Source organism: Copidosoma floridanum, unplaced genomic scaffold, assembly GCF_036245765.1.
Source record: "Copidosoma floridanum isolate Cflo_tuat_1 unplaced genomic scaffold, Cflo_Japanese_pri ptg000030l, whole genome shotgun sequence".
NCBI lineage: Eukaryota > Metazoa > Arthropoda > Insecta > Hymenoptera > Encyrtidae > Copidosoma > Copidosoma floridanum.
In genome coordinates, this window is record NW_028321907.1 from 8,928,012 (window position 1) to 8,949,417 (window position 21,406).

General features: G+C 31.6%; 1 protein-coding gene across 1 annotated transcript in view; it reads left to right on the forward strand.

Moving 5' to 3' along the window:
* Nucleotides 1-17,031: 17,031 nt before the first annotated feature.
* Nucleotides 17,032-21,406, forward strand: part of LOC106639863 (neo-calmodulin) — a 110,533-nt gene continuing 106,158 nt past the window's right edge. The window contains exon 1 of the mRNA XM_089596276.1: nucleotides 17,032-17,140. Within this exon, the coding sequence (XP_089452402.1) occupies nucleotides 17,102-17,140 (39 nt within the window). The 5' untranslated portion in view covers nucleotides 17,032-17,101. The remainder of the gene's footprint in view (nucleotides 17,141-21,406) is intronic.

Genomic DNA, 21,406 nt, shown 5'->3' on the forward strand with positions numbered 1-21,406 from the left:
TGGCCTAAAAATATGAAAAAAGCCAAATTTTAGTACCAGTCGATCATTTGATAAAATAAGAATGAATAATGACTACAATAGATACTTACAAAAACAAAAACAAAATTTTCTTATTTATAAAAGTTAATTATACTGTTGTACAGATTATACACACCTCTAGACAGTATTGTTAAAATATTTAAAAAATACGTCAATCTTCACTCGTTAGAAGTAAAAATATGACTATCTTCAGCAAAACGTAGGCTTGTAGAGTAGTCTCATGATTATACAAACACTTGAACCAATAATTGCCTTTCCTTTAATAGTTATCACCTAACGAACCATTGGCGTTTCTTATAATTATCAATTTCGTCAAACATTACTTCAAGATTACATAAAAAGTTTAAGTTGCGTCATATTGTATACATGCACAAGTGTTTAATTCGCTAGTTAATCATAAAAAAGAATTTTTCATGCCCAACGCAATTTAATGAAGACTGAAAACGATGTTTGACCTTTATCAGTTCTTATCGTGTGTATTTATTTTATTGTATAAAAGACTAATGCTCTACATTTAGCAGTTTAATTTTCATCTCTGTAGTATCGACGCAAGTTGAAGTAGATTTGTTATTTAATGAATAAAAAAAAAAAAATTTAAGTTTATAAGTGCTAAGTGATTCGATCCACGCGATTTCAGTAGTAGTTTTGTTTTAAAAATCATGTTGTTAAGAGGATGTGTGAAAATAAGTGTTACGACAATAATTTTTGTTATAGTGCTATGTGATCTTTACAGTAATAGTGTTAATGCAGTACCAGCAGATCTTGATTACATTGTTTATGAACAGACAAAATTTTACTATGGAGTAAGTGAATTATTTTAGTAATTTAAGATAGTTCAAAGGTTATTTTTTTAAGCTGCTCTTTAATTTTTTTATATGAAAATAATTTCCTTGTGCGTGTACAACAAAAAAAAGTAAAATTTATACTATCGTTTATAACGTCCTTTTAGTGATAAAATCCAAAATATGGAAAGTATTCTACATAAAAATTATAAGCTCGTTGTATTAAAATTAAAAATAAATAGTATTTAAATTTTTATGTACGGTAATTATTTTAACTAATTTGAAAACCCTAAAGTAAAATTCTGGTAGAAATTATATCTCAATCCCTATTTTATGTTACTCGTACGATGCAAGAGAAAATTTCTGTAAAAACGTAAGAAATGAATAACCTGCCGTAACAAAATTTCAAATGTTAACAAATATTACAATCAAAAGTTGATGGGATTTAAATGATTTTAATTGATGCATAATGTAAAGGATAATAATTTTTTGGTCAACCGTTTAAACTTGATAGTGTCTCTCTTGTGCTATTCACTTGAGTTTCAGATTATATAAACCAGAGTATTAAAGAAAAAATTCATACATATATATTCAAGCAAGGCTACAAGATTGATTCCATAATTTTTTATTCAACTTAGACCGTGTCATTCAAGGAGTTGAGTGCGTATTGTGACTCATGGATCATGAATTTTTTCATGAAAGTTAGAAAAATGTATAGATAAACGAATAGGAAATTTATAGAAAAATGTAAATGATAATTATTTATTTTATAACAGAGCTGTTCGACAAGAAAAATATATTCCTGTGTACTGCAATTCGGTTTCGTAAAAAAATTTTTTTTAATTTTTTCATAAAAGCTATAATTTTGGATGAAAAAATTTCAAATAAAATTTTTAAAATAAATGCAAGGTATACGTAAACAAAAATTCGGAAACATCTGGTCTACAGCACACTACGAATTATTTAAGTGCTAATATAATCAGCCTAACTTACAATAAATCTTTCATAAGCAGGTTAAAAACCAAACGAAACAACATATTGTATGAACGTAATTTTGATTAAAATATTCAGTAAATGTAAGTTACAGTTCTAATAACTGTGATAATAAATCCATAACTGAACTCATTCGTATCAATTGTGTTTATATTTTGAAGCTGACACTATATTATGTATAGAAATTTAAACTATGCCGTAGTTTACAAACTACTGTAATAAATATAAATTTTTCTTTACGAAATTATATCCTTAACTTAATACAAACGAATTTTGGTGCTAATATATTTAACATTTTCTGAAACTAAAATTATAAGTAGTAAGTAGATAAGTCTCATTTCATTCAATAAAGTATTGAGAAATTATTTTAATGAATTTCAGACATTTTTTTATACGTTTTCGTAAAACTACCATTAAACATACATTATTTTTTAAATAGAAAAACATAAAATAAATAGAAGATAGTTCTTTTAATTTTGTGAATAATTTTTTTTTTTAATTAAGTGTTCAAGATCATTGAATACAATCATACTTCATCACAATGGATTCTCATCGGGAAAAAAATCCAATCTTTCAAGTGCTTTGCATACTTAAAATTGGGTTAGTCCGACATTTTTTTGTACTTTTTATACTTATGTATAACACAAATTTTTTTACTAAAATTGTTTTTCAGCTAATATTCTATCAATTAAGTTAGTCATGCTGTTACATTAATATCATTAATTTCAAGGGTCTAAGCCATAAATATATAAAAATAGATCATAGACTTATTCATATTCATAAATTATTTTTTCTCTATAAATTTATTCAGTTATGTAGCCCAAGATATTTTCATAGTTAGATTTTTTATTTAATAAATATAATCGTTAATTTTTCAACGTAGAAGAATTTGTAAATAGAGAAAGTCAGTAAAACAAGTAATATTTACTCCATCCATAACGAAATAATTAAGCACACGTTAAATATTACATTACATTTTACGAAATTATCCTACAATTGACAGTAATAGGTTCATTTACCCCTATGGACCTGTCTTTGCGAACAAGTATGCTATTAAAGCGTATAAGAAAATTCTGCTGCTGTTAAAATAAAAATTTTTTTTTTGAACCAACCAATTATTTGCTCCTTTTTGGTAATTGATATTGATATAAATCTATTACTATTTTCTTAAACTCTTGGTTTGAAGTATAGTTTCCATTTTTTGTTTTAAATTTCTTTTATACGTTAATTGTGAAACATCAGAAGTACATTACTTGTTGAAATAATTAGTTAACTGTATTCAAATTGATATGTCACATCAATAATGTTACAAGTTAAAAGAAGATCTCCCTGTTATGAAGGGCTGCCTCTTGTATTGCTGGTTGAAGATAGAATTCAATAATGTGTATAGTGTAACGCACTAAATAATTTTTTTTTATAAATTATTGTTTGATTGATTAATAAATAAATAGTATGTGCTAATGTATATGCTCTCTATATTTTTACAGTTATTACTTAGTAAAAAAACATAGTAATGTCATATTGTATACAGAAAAATATACTTTATATGTAAAGCCCAAATTTTGCAAAAATTATTCGCAGTAGAGTTTCAAAATCCACGTAAATCAAGTTTCAAAAGCTTAGCAGTTCAATAAACGACCATACTAAGTTACATGCGCCAAAAAAAATTAAAAAATGAAAAAAACTATTACATAATTAAGTGTTGAAAAATATTTTGTTGCAGCAACAAAGCTTATTATGTGATGTCCTTCATCTATTCACTTATACTCAGGAATATAATCGAAAAGCATCTTCAGCAGGAAAACTGAGGAAATTATTCTGCCAAAAAGACGAAAAAAAGGACCCTCATTTAAAAAAAAAAAAAAGTTGCAAGCAAGAAAGAATCGTTGACAGTACTAAAAAATCAACGAATGCTACTATAGACATCAAACACAATAATAAAAATGTCATTTTAGGTTCTACGACTACAACTCATTTTCCACCTCCGCAAAAAGAGGTAAAAAAACAAAATGAGTCCGTTTTGCCTACTATAGATTTTAAAAATGAGACCACTATCAAAAAAATAAAAACTACTACAATTCAAGATAAAAATGACATAGAATTAACTACAAAATATAGCTCATTGCCAGCTAATCAATTTTCAACAAATCCTACAACTGAGACAAACATTAACACTACGAGCAAAAAAGCTGTAACTCTGCTTTCTAATAATTCAACATTCGAAGACGACTCAACAAATATAAGTGACACAAACGGAGCAACAGGAGAAACTTATACTTTATCTACAAATACAAATATTAAAGCAACTACAACTAAAGTTCAAGAAACTACATTAGACGAAACAATACCTCAGGAAACCACTACTATAAGAGCATCCATTTCAGTTGAAAATGAAAAGCCTCCACAAACCAATACCCCTGAAGATACGACGCCCAGGCGTGAAGAAATAACCATTGAAAATAAAATGTACAATACTGATTTAATAACAAAATCAAGTTCGTATCCAACAACCATTGACGATACTGCTTTAACAACAGAAAAAACTGATACTTCATCTACGTATAAAAATGTTGAGGCAACTACACTTAAAGTTCAAGAAACCACAGTAAACGATGTATCACATTGGGACATTACTACAATAAAGGAGTCTGTTTCCAATAATAGTCAAAATCCTTCCCAAACCAATATTCTGAAAGATATGACACCAAATAGTAACGAAGCAACTACAGACAACAAAATTTACCACACTGATGGAACAACAAAATCAAGTCATTATTTAACAACTATCGATGGTAGTGAAAAATCAACGGATAATACTTCTAATTTATCCACGGATAAAAATATTAAGGCAATTACAATAAAAACTAAAGAAACTACATTTAACGATGAAACATCTTGGGAAACCACTACGTTAAATGAATCTGTGTTAAATGAAAGTAATAATTCTTCAGAAACCAATACTTCTGAAAATGCTATGCCACAAAATAAAGGAACAACCACAGACAACAAAATGTATAGTAGTAAGGCTACAGTAACAACAAAGCTTTATCCAACAACTATTAACGACACTGATGGGTCAACGGTACATGCTTATACTTTATCTACTGGCACAAATGTCGAGCCCACGACAACTGAAACTCAAGAAAAAACATTTAGCAATATAGTACCTCAAAAATCTACTACACTCGGTAAGTCTGTTTCAAATAATATTGAAGAGACTTTACAAACTCATGCTCTTAAAGATGTAACACCTAAAGAAAAAGAAACAACTGTAGATAAAAAAATTTACATTACTGATTTAACAACAGAATCTAGTTTTTATCAAACAACCGTTGACGACATTGCCTTATTAACAGAAGAAACTGATACTTCATCCACTGATAAAAATGTTGAGGCAACTACACTGCAAATTCCAGAAACAACAGCAAACAATGTATCATCTTGGGATATTACTTCAATAATCGTAACTGTTTCAAATAAAAGTCAAGATTCCTACCAAACCAACGGTCCAGAAAATATATCACCAAAAAGCAATGAAACAACAACCGCAAACAAAATTTACCACACAGATGAAACAACCAAATCAAGTCATGATACAACAACCATTGATGACTATGTCATATTAACAGAAGAAAAAAACACTTTATCTACAGATATAAATGTAAAGACAACTACAATAAAAGTTACTAAAACTACATTTGATAATAAAACACCGAGAGATTATACAACGATAGGTGAGTCTACTCCAATAAAGATTGAAGGTCCATTGATAACCAATGCTCCTGAAGATGCAACGCCACGAATAGAAGAAATAACCATAGACAACAAAATTTATAATACTGATATAACAGTAACATCAAGTCCTAACACGATCACTAACAACAGTTTCATGTCAACGGGAAAAACTCCTGCTTTATCTACAAATACGAATGATTTTACAACCACAATAAGAGTAAATGAGACAACATTTGACGATGGAACATCCACAGATTATACAATTGTAGGTGAGTCTACTTTAACAAGCATGGAAAATCCTTCACTAACCAATGTTCCCGAAGGTGGAACGCCATGGCGTGTAAAAACAACCATAGAAAATAAAATATATAATCCTGATGTAACAATAACACCAAGTCCTTATTCAACAACCATTGACAAAACTGCCTCCTCAACGAAAGAAACAATAACTTCACGTATAGGTAAAAATATAGAGGCAACTACAATGAGTGCTCGAGAAACTACGATTAACGATGTAACATTCCAGGACATCACTACTTTAGCTGAGTCTATTTCAGGCAAAAGTATAGATCCTTTACAAACAAATTCTTCTGAAAAACCAACGCCAAGAATTGAAGAAACAACAATGGATAACGAAATCAACCACACTGATATTACAACGAAAGTAATTTATGATCCGACAACCCTTGATGACACTGACATTAAAGCAGAAACAACGAAGACTCTATCTACAGATACATATGTAAAGACGACTACAATAAAAGTTCCTAAGACTACATTTGAAGATAAAACACCTGGAGATTATACAACCGTGGGTGAGTCTACTCCAATAAGCATTGAAGATCCATTGCTAACTAATGTTTCTGAAGATGCTACGACACGACCTGATAAAATAACCGTAGACAACAAAATTCACAACACTGAAGAAACAATAACACCCAGTTCTTATTCAACTACCAATAATGATACGGTCATATCTGCAGAAACTCCGAATACTCTATCTACAGATACAAATGTGAAAATAACCACAATAGAAGTTTCTAAAACCACATTGAATGATAAAACACTCAGTGATTTTACAATCGTAGCTGGGTCTATACCAACAACCATTGAAGATCCTTCAATAACCCACGTACCTGAAGATGCAACGCCACAACCTTATGAAACAACCATAGACAACGAAATTAATAATACTGATGTAACAACAAAAATAAGTCATCATCCGACAACCAATGATGATACTGTCATATCTGCAGAAACAACGAATACTCTATCTACAGATAAAAGTGTTAAGACGACCACAATGAAAGTTCCCAAGACTACATTACAAGATAAAACACCTGAAGATTATACAGTTGTGGGTGAGACTACTCCAATAAGCATTGATGATCCATTGCTAACTAATGTTTCTGAAGATGCTACGACACGACCTGATAAAACAACCGTAGACAGCAAAATTCACAACACTGAAGAAATAATAACACCAAGTTCTTATTCAACTACCAATAATGGTTCTGTTATATCTGCAGAAACAACGATTATTCTAACTACAGATAAAAGTGTTAAGACGACTACAATAAAAGTTCCTAAGACTACATTACAAGATAAAACACCTGAAGATTTTACAGTTGTAGGTGAGACTACTCCAATAAGCATTGATGACCCATTGCTAACTAACGTTTCTGAAGATGCTACGACACGACCTGATAAAACAATCGTAGACAACAAAATTCACAACACTGAAGAAACAATAACACCCAGTTCTAATGCAACTTCCAATAATGATACGGTCATGTCTGCAGAAACTCCAAATACTCTATCTACAGATACAAATGTGAAAATAACCACAATAAAAGTTTCTGAAACCACATTTAATGATAAAACACTCAGTGATTTTACAATCGTAGCTGGGTCTATACCAACAACCATTGAAGATCCTTCAATAACCCACGTACCTGAAGATGCAACGCCACAACCTTATGAAACAACAATAGACAACAAAATTAATAATACTGATGTAACAACAAACTTAAGTCATATTCCGACAACTAATGATGATACTGTCATATCTGCAGAAACAACGAATACTCCAACTACAGATAAAAGTGTTAAGACGACTACAATAAAAGTTCCTAAGACTACATTACAAGATAAAACATCTGAAGATTTTACAGTTGTAGGTAAGACTACTCCAATAAGCATTGATGACCCATTGCTAACTAATGTTTCTGAAGATGCTACGACACGACCTGATAAAACAACCGTAGACAGCAAAATTCAAAACACTGAAGAAATAATAACACCCAGTTCATATTTGACTACCAATAATGATACTGTCATATCTGCAGAAACTACGAATACTCTATCTACCGATATAAATGTGAAAGTAACCACAATAAAAGTTTCTGAAACCACATTTAATGATAAAACACTCAGTGATTTTACAGTCATAGCTGGATCTATACCAACAACCATTAAAGATCCTTTAATAACCCACGTACCTGAAGATGCAACGCCACAACCTTATGAAACAACCATAGACAACGAAATTAATAATACTGATGTAACAACAAAAATAAGTCATCATCCGACAACCAATGATGATACTGTCATATCTGCAGAAACAACGAATACTCTATCTATAGATGAAAGTGTTAAGACGACCACAATGAAAGTTCCCAAGACTACATTACAAGATAAAACACCTGAAGATTATACAGTTGTAGGTGAGACTACTCCAATAAGCATTGATGATCCATTGCTAACTAATGTTTCTGAAGATGCTACGACACGACCTGATAAAACAACCGTAGACAGCAAAATTCACAACACTGAAGAAATAATAACACCAAATTCTTATTCAACTACCAATAATGGTTCTGTTATATCTGCAGAAACAACGATTATTCTAACTACAAATAAAAGTGTTAAGACGACTACAATAAAAGTTCCTAAGACTACATTACAAGATAAAACACCTGAAGATTTTACAGTTGTAGGTGAGACTACTCCAATAAGCATTGATGACCCATTGCTAACTAATGTTTCTGAAGATGCTACGACACGACCTGATAAAACAACCGTAGACAACAAAATTCACAACACTGAAGAAACAATAACACCCAGTTCATATGCAACTTCCAATAATGATACGGTCATGTCTGCAGAAACTCCAAATACTCTATCTACAGATACAAATGTGAAAATAACCACAATAAAAGTTTCTGAAACCACATTCAATGATAAAACACTCAGTGAATATACAATCGTAGCTGGGTCTATACCAACAACCATTAAAGATCCTTTAATAACCCACGTACCTGAAGATGCAACGCCACAACCTTATGAAACAACCATAGACAACAAAATTAATAATACTGATGTAACAACAAACTTAAGTCATCATCTGACAACTAATGATGATACTGTCATATCTGCAGAAACAACGAATACTCTAACTACAGATAAAAGTGTTAAGACGACTACAATAAAAGTTCCTAAGCCTACATTACAAGATAAAACACCTGCAGATTTTACAGTTGTAGGTGAGACTACTCCAATAAGCATTGATGACCCATTGCTAACTAATGTTTCCGAAGATGCTACGACACGACCTAATAAAACAACCGTAGACAGCAAAATTCAAAACACTGAAGAAATAATAACACCCAGTTCATATTTGACTACCAATAATGATACTGTCATATCTGCAGAAACTACGAATACTCTATCTACCGATACAAATGTGAAAGTAACCACAATAAAAGTTTCTGAAACCACATTTAATGATAAAACCCTCAGTGATTTTACAGTCATAGCTGGATCTATACCAACAACCATTAAAGATCCTTTAATAACCCACGTACCTGAAGATGCAACGCCACAACCTTATGAAACAACCATAGACAACGAAATTAATAATACTGATGTAACAACAAAAATAAGTCATCATCCGACAACCAATGATGATACTGTCATATCTGCAGAAACAACGAATACTCTATCTACAGATGAAAGTGTTAAGACGACCACAATGAAAGTTCCCAAGACTACATTACAAGATAAAACACCTGAAGATTATACAGTTGTAGGTGAGACTACTCCAATAAGCATTGATGATCCATTGCTAACTAATGTTTCTGAAGATGCTACGACACGACCTAATAAAACAACCGTAGACAGCAAAATTCAAAACACTGAAGAAATAATAACACCCAGTTCATATTTGACTACCAATAATGATACTGTCATATCTGCAGAAACTACGAATACTCTATCTACCGATATAAATGTGAAAGTAACCACAATAAAAGTTTCTGAAACCACATTTAATGATAAAACACTCAGTGATTTTACAGTCATAGCTGGATCTATACCAACAACCATTAAAGATCCTTTAATAACCCACGTACCTGAAGATGCAACGCCACAACCTTATGAAACAACCATAGACAACGAAATTAATAATACTGATGTAACAACAAAAATAAGTCATCATCCGACAACCAATGATGATACTGTCATATCTGCAGAAACAACGAATACTCTATCTATAGATGAAAGTGTTAAGACGACCACAATGAAAGTTCCCAAGACTACATTACAAGATAAAACACCTGAAGATTATACAGTTGTAGGTGAGACTACTCCAATAAGCATTGATGATCCATTGCTAACTAATGTTTCTGAAGATGCTACGACACGACCTGATAAAACAACCGTAGACAGCAAAATTCACAACACTGAAGAAATAATAACACCAAATTCTTATTCAACTACCAATAATGGTTCTGTTATATCTGCAGAAACAACGATTATTCTAACTACAAATAAAAGTGTTAAGACGACTACAATAAAAGTTCCTAAGACTACATTACAAGATAAAACACCTGAAGATTTTACAGTTGTAGGTGAGACTACTCCAATAAGCATTGATGACCCATTGCTAACTAATGTTTCTGAAGATGCTACGACACGACCTGATAAAACAACCGTAGACAACAAAATTCACAACACTGAAGAAACAATAACACCCAGTTCATATGCAACTTCCAATAATGATACGGTCATGTCTGCAGAAACTCCAAATACTCTATCTACAGATACAAATGTGAAAATAACCACAATAAAAGTTTCTGAAACCACATTCAATGATAAAACACTCAGTGAATATACAATCGTAGCTGGGTCTATACCAACAACCATTAAAGATCCTTTAATAACCCACGTACCTGAAGATGCAACGCCACAACCTTATGAAACAACCATAGACAACAAAATTAATAATACTGATGTAACAACAAACTTAAGTCATCATCTGACAACTAATGATGATACTGTCATATCTGCAGAAACAACGAATACTCTAACTACAGATAAAAGTGTTAAGACGACTACAATAAAAGTTCCTAAGCCTACATTACAAGATAAAACACCTGCAGATTTTACAGTTGTAGGTGAGACTACTCCAATAAGCATTGATGACCCATTGCTAACTAATGTTTCCGAAGATGCTACGACACGACCTAATAAAACAACCGTAGACAGCAAAATTCAAAACACTGAAGAAATAATAACACCCAGTTCATATTTGACTACCAATAATGATACTGTCATATCTGCAGAAACTACGAATACTCTATCTACCGATACAAATGTGAAAGTAACCACAATAAAAGTTTCTGAAACCACATTTAATGATAAAACCCTCAGTGATTTTACAGTCATAGCTGGATCTATACCAACAACCATTAAAGATCCTTTAATAACCCACGTACCTGAAGATGCAACGCCACAACCTTATGAAACAACCATAGACAACGAAATTAATAATACTGATGTAACAACAAAAATAAGTCATCATCCGACAACCAATGATGATACTGTCATATCTGCAGAAACAACGAATACTCTATCTACAGATGAAAGTGTTAAGACGACCACAATGAAAGTTCCCAAGACTACATTACAAGATAAAACACCTGAAGATTATACAGTTGTAGGTGAGACTACTCCAATAAGCATTGATGATCCATTGCTAACTAATGTTTCTGAAGATGCTACGACACGACCTAATAAAACAACCGTAGACAGCAAAATTCAAAACACTGAAAAAATAATAACACCCAGTTCATATTTGACTACCAATAATGATACTGTCATATCTGCAGAAACTATGAATACTCTATCTACCGATACAAATGTGAAAGTAACCACAATAAAAGTTTCTGAAACCACATTTAATGATAAAACCCTCAGTGATTTTACAGTCATAGCTGGATCTATACCAACAACCATTAAAGATCCTTTAATAACCCACGTACCTGAAGATGCAACGCCACAACCTTATGAAACAACCATAGACAACGAAATTAATAATACTGATGTAACAACAAAAATAAGTCATCATCCGACAACCAATGATGATACTGTCATATCTGCAGAAACAACGAATACTCTATCTACAGATGAAAGTGTTAAGACGACCACAATGAAAGTTCCCAAGACTACATTACAAGATAAAACACCTAAAGATTATACAGTTGTAGGTGAGACTACTCCAATAAGCATTGATGATCCATTGCTAACTAATGTTTCTGAAGATGCTACGACACGACCTGATAAAACAACCGTAGACAGCAAAATTCACAACACTAAAGAAATAATAACACCAAGTTCTTATTCAACTACCAATAATGGTTCTGTTATATCTGCAGAAGCAGCGATTATTCTAACTACAAATAAAAGTGTTGAGACGACTACAATAAAAGTTCCTAAGACTACATTACAAGATAAAACACCTGAAGATTTTACAGTTGTAGGTGAGACTACTCCAATAAGCATTGATGACCCATTGCTAACTAATGTTTCTGAAGATGCTACGACACGACCTGATAAAACAACCGTAGACAACAAAATTCACAACACTGAAGAAACAATAACACCCAGTTCTTATGCAACTTCCAATAATGATACGGTCATGTCTGCAGAAACTCCAAATACTCTATCTACAGATACAAATGTGAAAATAACCACAACAAAAGTTTCTGAAACCACATTTAATGATAAAACACTCAGTGATTTTACAATCGTAGCTGGGTCTATACCAACAACCATTGAAGATCCTTCAATAACCCACGTACCTGAAGATGCAACGCCACAACCTTATGAAACAACCATAGACAACAAAATTAATAATACTGATGTAACAACAAACTTAAGTCATCATCCGACAACTAATGATGATACTGTCATATCTGCAGAAACAACGAATACTCTAACTACAGATAAAAGTGTTAAGACGACTACAATAAAAGTTCCTAAGACTACATTACAAGATAAAACACCTGAAGATTTTACAGTTGTAGGTGAGACTACTCCAATAAGCATTGATGACCCATTGCTAACTAATGTTTCTGAAGATGCTACGACACGACCTGATAAAACAACCGTAGACAGCAAAATTCAAAACACTGAAGAAATAATAACACCCAGTTCATATTTGACTACCAATAATGATACTGTCATATCTGCAGAAACTACGAATACTCTATCTACCGATACAAATGTGAAAGTAACCACAATAAAAGTTTCTGAAACCACATTTAATGATAAAACACTCAGTGATTTTACAATCGTAGCTGGGTCTATACCAACAACCATTGAAGATCCTTCAATAACCCACGTACCTGAAGATGCAACGCCACAACCTTATGAAACAACCATAGACAACGAAATTAATAATACTGATGTAACAACAAAAATAAGTCATCATCCGACAACCAATTATGATACTGTCATATCTGCAGAAACAACGAATACTCTATCTACAGATGAAAGTGTTAAGACGACCACAATCAAAGTTCCCAAGACTACATTACAAGATAAAACACCTGAAGATTATACAGTTGTAGGTGAGACCACTCCAATAAGCATTGATGATCCATTGCTCACTAATGTTTCTGAAGATGCTACGACACGACCTGATAAAACAACCGTAGACAGCAAAATTCACAACACTGAAGAAATAATAACACCAAGTTCTTATTCAACTACCAATAATGGTTCTGTTATATCTGCAGAAACAACGATTATTCTAACTACAGATAAAAGTGTTAAGACGACTACAATAAAAGTTCCTAAGACTATATTACAAGATAAAACACCTGAAGATTATACAGTTGTAGGTGAGACTACTTCAATAAGCATTGATGATCCATTGCTAACTAATGTTTCTGAAGATGCTACGACACGACCCGATAAAATAACCGTAGACAACAAAATTCACAACACTGAAGAAACAATAACACCCAGTTCTTATGCAACTTCCAATAATGATACGGTCATGTCTGCAGAAACTCCGAATACTTTAACTACAGATAAAAGTGTTAAGACGACTACAATAAAAGTTCCTAAGACTACATTACACGATAAAACACCTGAAGATTATACAGTTGTAGGTGAGACTACTCCAATCAGCATTGAAGATCCATTGCTAACTAATGTTTCTGAAGATGCTACGACACGACCTAATAAAACAACTGTAGACGTCAAAATTTACTCTTCTGAAGAAACAATAACACCAAGTTCTTATTTAATTACCAATAATGACACTGTCATATCTGAAGAAACAACGAACACTCTATCTACAGATACAAATGTGAAAATAACCACAATAAATTTTTCTGAAACCACATTTGATGATAGAACACTCAGTGACTTTACAAACGTAGCTGGGTCTACACCAACAATTATTGAAGATCCTTTAAAAACCCACGTACCTGAAGATGCAACGCCGCAATCTTATGAAACAACCATAGACAACAAAATTCAAAACACTGAAGAAATAATAACACCCAGTTCATATTTGACTACCAATAATGATACTGTCATATCTGCAGAAACTACGAATACTCTATCTACCGATACAAATGTGAAAGTAACCACAATAAAAGTTTTTGAAACCACATTTAATGATAAAACCCTCAGTGATTTTACAGTCATAGCTGGATCTATACCAACAACCATTAAAGATCCTTTAATAACCCACGTACCTGAAGATACAACGCCACAACCTTATGAAACAACCATAGACAACGAAATTAATAATACTGATGTAACAACAAAAATAAGTCATCATCCGACAACCAATAATGATACTGTCATATTTGCAGAAACAACGAATACTCCATCTACAGATAAAAATGTTAAGATGACTACAATAAAAGTTCCTAAGACTACATTACAAGATAAAACAGCTACCGTGAACAGAAGTTTCATAGAAACGAATATTTTGGGGTATTCAACAACACTTAAAGCTGATGAAACAACTACAGATAATCAAATACATGATACAGATGTAAGTATGAAACCTACTGTCGATCTTATTACTGCTGACATAAATGCAAGAGTAACAGAAGAGTCTTTTTCTACAATTGACTCAAATGCTAAGATTTTTACAACTGAAGCGTCTGAAATCGTATCTGAAGGCGTTACATCTGTAGAAGCCACGACTTCAAATAAATATACCCTTATTACCAACAAAGATCCGTCACAGACAAATAAGCCAGATGACTTGACAACATCTGGAAGTAAGGAAAAACCCTCTGACATTACAGTTTCTGATACTGACGCAACAACAAAAATTGATGTTGATATAACAGACTTCAAAGCATCTGAAAACATACACGTCGAAAAAACAACGATGCAAATATCTGAAACTACATCTCAAGATACAATGCTCGCAGATGTTACAAAATCAAGCGTATCTTCTATAACTGAAAACATAAGTTCTTTGCAGACTGATCCACGACAAATTACAAAAACTTTTGATGAAGTAAAGAGTACCACTCAAAATATAAAATACGATAACGAGGTCAGTCCCAAAACAAGTCTGAGTCCAACAACTGTTGAAGTAACTGATAAGGTGACGGCAAATGTCTCTGGTGTAACTGGCACAGAAGTTTCTCAAACTAAAATAACTGACACAACTTCTGTTACGACATTAAGTAGCCCTGTTACTATCAAAAACAATAATCATTCGTCAGTTACAAGTTTACAAAATTCATCTACAACAGAAAGTGATAAGAATCCCATTTACAAAAATAAAAATGATGTTGAGTTGACGACGAAGTCCAGTATCAATACAGTAAAATTAGAATCAAATGATCAAGTGACAGAGATTCATAATTCAACTGCAGATAAAAATGTTAAGCTTACGTCTATTACTAGCTCTAGTCCAAGTACCACTCAGATACGTACGTATTCACCTCAGAGTCGATATATTACAACCCGACGTCCTTGGCGTCAAAGAATTCCTCATAGACGCAGACCTCATCACCCGTATTACAGCACTGCATCTCCAGGGAGACGAAACTGTAAGTTTTTTAAGTACGACTATTGTCATTTTGCAAATTTATATTACTAGTAATAAAATATTTAATTATTATTAATATTACTTTCATATTTTAGGCCGTAAAGTTGCTAACATTGTAGTTTGTACTTCAAAACTTAAGCCTGATATTGAAGAAATAAAATATGTGTCATCGTAGAAGTTCTTTGTTATTGAAAGGTGATCGTTGAAGACTAAAGACATTCATCACTATTTTTTCATTATTAATATTTTACTCTTTGTTATTTGTTAATAACTATTTTCAAGAATTATTATATGTTAGACTTAGCTGTTATTTAATTTTCCTTATAAAATTATTTTGTTTTAAAATTATATAAATCCAAGAAAAATATATAGATGATTTTTTTTATATAACTTTTCTGCTTACAATTATTTAACAACACTTATTAGAGTCCTCACATTGTTTGAAAAGTGATATACCTGTAATACTGTTGGTCTGATCACATATTTTTAAATTTTATGAATGTATTTCCATTACATCAAATGATAAAGCACATTATTTTTCTAATAATCCGATAACTTCCAAAACACTATAAAGTACAAAACATTGTGTACGAAATAGCTATTTAAATAGAGCGTAGTAAGACCTTTTTGACCTTAAAATAGGCGCAGCCCTGGTAGGGTGAGCGTGCGCGAGAGAACGGGGGTGGCATTCCTCCGCTTTCCCTTTTTCTCCCGTTGACACCCTTGCTTCATAGAGCCACGACGCACGGTCAGACAATCGACGGCCGCATTTCTCGTTTATCAGCCGAGTACGCGCGTTTTCCTATATCACTACGTACAGTATTACTCTTTAACTACGGTAACAGTATACTTTTTAATTAAAAGCTTTAATACAAGAATAAAAAGCGCAGTATTAAATCATATCAATTGTAATTGACCTTGACTTAGTAATGTTTATTTAACTTTTTTAAAAGAAAATAAGTTTTTTTGTTTTTTTAAAATTTTGTTAGTTTTATTATTAAATTCTGTAGATATAAGTGTGTAGAGTGCTGACGGTAAGAAAAATTTAAGAGTTGGCAGAAGGTCGATCAACACCGTATCAGTAACCACCTGTAGTTTCATCTACCCTTGAAACGTCGAAAACTCTTCTCAAACTACAATCTTTATCTTATACGGATCAGAAAGCATTTCCACGAAAATGAAGACCTCATCTTTTTCACTTCGAGTTATGCGAAGGGTGAGTATTTATTAATTATTATTTTTTCTACGCAAGATTTTTTGTGACTAAAAATATAAAACTCACGGCCATTCTAAAAATGTAAAATTTGTTGTGAGGAAAATTTATAAAAAAATGTGGTACACGCTTGTACTGAGTGTAAAAATATTCACAAACACATTAAAAGAGCCGTTTACGTACATTGTATAGATTATTATTTATTAACTGATTAGAGAAATAAATTGATAAATTATTGCAAATAATTATTTAACTGGAAAAAAATCTAAGTTATAAGCTCTTAAAAAACAAAAAAAAGTTTAATTTCAACCAGTTATATACATTTCGTAGTTATTAGAAGAAATAAAATGTTGTTATGTTTGTTTCCTTTAAATTAATCATCTGATTAAATTAATATCGATTACACATCTAAAAAATGTTGTACATTTAGAAATCTACTATTTGTTTGTCTGTTACCAACTGATTAAATCAAACGTGTAAAAATGATTTCAGTGTAATGACAACACGTGACACTCCCTTGGTGTAAAAGTAGAAATTTATTTATTCTAAAAAGAATTGAAATTAGTGTCGGTTACGTAATGATACTAATTTATCATAAGAAACTACTTCATTGACTTTTTTTTGTTTCAAAAGTTTTTAGTCAACCTTAATGGTTAATTCTTAAAACTCCTAATCGCATTCGCAAGGAACAGTTTACCATCTAAATCAGTATCCTTGAAGCAATTCCAGAATAAAAACAAATCCATTATAGAAACAAGTATGAAAAAAAATTCAAAACAAATCAAAAGCTTCTTTAGGTAAACTAAAAATTATAAAATTTCTTAGAAAAAAAGAAAATAACGATGAACTATCATTTTCACAGGAAAATCTTTTTTTTCAAAAAACTTTCGACCCTTTACAGCTTCTTTTATATTTTCATTTTTATCAGAATAACTCATGACTCAAATTATTGTAAATACTTCACATTAGACAAAAATATCTTATTGACGTGTTACAAAGAAAATCAACCCTTGACCTGCGTTACAAAAAAGAAGCGTGAAATAGGAGAGTTTTGCTAGTTAGACAAGCTTATAAAGCATTGCTTGTAGAGCTTGCAGTTCCTTGACCACTAATTGCGCCGTGTTCACATACAGGTGCTTCAAGGTCTGCGTAGTGGTGACACGAGGGCACGAACGTGTAACCTCACGCTTATTGGAGCCAAACAGGAGGACACACGAGTGCATAAATGCGTATAAGACAGATACGGATGTACAGACAAGATTATACATGATGCAGCCACGTTAATCGTGATCGCACACATACGCCCCTTTCTGCACGTGTAAATGCACTATCAATTAACCAAGCAAGGTCTTTTGTAAAGTATTAGTACGGTCATGTGAAAATATTTATTTGATAACATTTTTTAATTTTACGTGAAATAAGGATACATTAATTACAAATAAATCAACGGAAAATTAAAATCTTTGTATGTTTACTTCTTAGTAGAAAAATTCACACCTTATTAGTATCCAATCAGGGCAAGTACAAAGGTTTTTTGGAGCCCGTCGCTCGCCCTGGAAATATGCACCACCAAATACGAAAACTACTATTATGAAAAATATGTAGTAAAAATCGTAAAATATAGTTTCTCGTGCTAAGTGCTAAGTTGTAGGGAGTTCAGTGTAGAATAAGATTTAGGTAGTTTGAAAAAAAATCATACTCAAAATTACATACTAAAAAGGCAATAAATGTAGTCTCAATACATTTAATTAACTTTCCTGGCAATGAGTTACTTTTCCAATATTAAAAGTGCTAACTACACACAACATGTTTAAATCAGATTTAATGATTCATCAAGCGAAATCGAATCAAAAAAACTTGTTATTTATGCAGTTAAATTTTTTTGATATTTTTAAAATACTATAACCAACGAAAGATTAAGTTTCTCCTCTATCAATTGCTTGCAAACTCTAATAGCTGTGCACAGTAAGTTTTATTTTTCATGTAAAAATTCAGAAGTCAATATTACGAATTAAAATTTATTTTTTATTCATTTAATATTTTAATTAATTTTATTAATAATAAGTTGCAAGTATTAAATTGTTAATCATCATCTATGAAAATAAATTCTGTAATTACTGCAGAATTTCATGACTCATAATACAAATATTGATGAATTTAATACGCTATGAAAACTGTCGTAAACTGTTTGAAAAACATAAGATAATTTTTTTTAAGGAAGAAACTTCAATACCTACGAGCAACTTTATTATTCTTAAAGTTTTAAGAATTAATTTGTTTGGTATCCGGAAATATAGAGTTAGTTTGAAAATTTTTAATAATTATTTAATAAATTTCATAGAAAAAATAAAAGTTTAGCTAAAATTATTGTCTATCTTAAAAAGAATGCATCTTCATACAAATGCATTTACTCGATATGCATGTAAAATAAGCCTATTTACATGAAGTTATCCAAAGTAAGATACGGAACAAATGCAAAAAAAAGTCAATGCTCTGTTTTAGGTTTCATTAGTTTCCTGTCACGAGTCGGTTACGCACAATTGCTGGACATCGAAAAACTTTGTTTTTCCTTGTATTTACATATATTAAGATATACGCACATGTAAGAAATTGAATAGAATAGAATAAAGGTTGAATTTATTTCGTAAGCGGGAAATCCGATATTTCGAATGACCACATGTGAGTTTTATACGAGTACAGCAGGCTGAATTTTTTAAATGTATCAAAGAATTTTTTTTTTTACCTTTAACAGCTACAAGAAAAGTTGTGACTGTAGTCAAGGTCAGGCCATAGAGATAAAAAAAAATGAGAAAAAAAAGTATAAGTGAGTGAAAGACGTTTGGAGCAAAAAAAATTCAAAGTGAAGAGAAATAAATTTTTGTTGCACGTTGGGTGAGACCTTATTAAATAAATGAGGTTTTAATTGACAGATTTATACTTACTAAAAAAAAAATTGATAAATTACTGTTATTTTTTTAACTTTCTTGCTCATTCAATTAATTTATTTAACAGCTGTTTAATAGTCTTCATTTACCTGAGACTTTCGTTGTTAAAGTTTTCTCCGTACTAATAACTTACTTTTCATAATCGTTAATTGTAGCTATTTTTGTTACGTAAAATTTTTCTCTAAATTCCATTATTTTCTGCATAACATTTAACAGACGGAAAGCGTATGAATAACTCTATCGGAAAAAAAAGTAACATACTCTAGTATCTATTGTTCTAGTAAAATAATTAAGTAAACCATCGTGAAGTAACCTAATAGGTTACGATATCCTTAGACAATAGTAAATGTTTGGTAAAATGTAAAAACTAGGGCAGCGTAAATGAATTGCCAATAAAAATAAAAAGGTATTTGTCACCCAGGCAATACTAACTTTAGACAACATTGGCTGGGTTCTGTTCGATTTTAGCATTAGATACTGTATTTTTCAAAACCAATGCCACGATGTAATTAGTCATCTGGATTGACTTTTGCAGGGCCACATTAAGACTTTCAAGCGTCTATCAGTATACTCTCTCCTTTTTCTTAACAGGCTGCTACCTATCGTTAACGTCACAAGCTCAGAAAGAAATACCCGCAAGCGAAAACAATGGCATGAAGCACAAACGCGCAGGGTAGTAAGATATACAAGGAAAAATACAGTATTTTATTTATTTTCGTTATTGATTTTACTATGGGATTAAAATGCATTTAAGTTTGTCGATAAAATGTTTTACCTTTCATAGAGACACTGGGATGATATTGTGAACTTAGAAAAAAATTTTCTTAAACCAGTAGATTAGCTGCAAAAAAAAAAATTTCATCAGATCTAATTAATACTTACACGTCTTTCGATAAAACCCAAACTCTGGTAAGAAAGTCGTAAAGGAGGGGGAAAATCTCATTTCACGAGCTAAGGTAAAGTCTTCTTTTCGATTTTTTTTTCTCTTTTTCTTTTTACACGCAAAACACGCTGTTTTCATAATTAGATGAGCTGCTACCAGACACGCGCTTTCACGTGTGTACTTCATCCATATACAATCTCTATGCGTGCTATGAGCTCTTTGTATTTGTCTCCATAAGAAAAAAGAATATTTCCCCATGAAAATTTCTTTCCATCTCAATATTTTTGCTGACTCCAGAAATCGATTTTATTTCTTCCGTCAAAGTTTTTAACCTCATACATCATCCATTTCCCTACCAAATAATAATTTTCCCACTCTGCAAAAAAAACTTTTTTGCAAAAGTTGGTCTCATCCACAGTACCCAGTCTCAAATACATATAA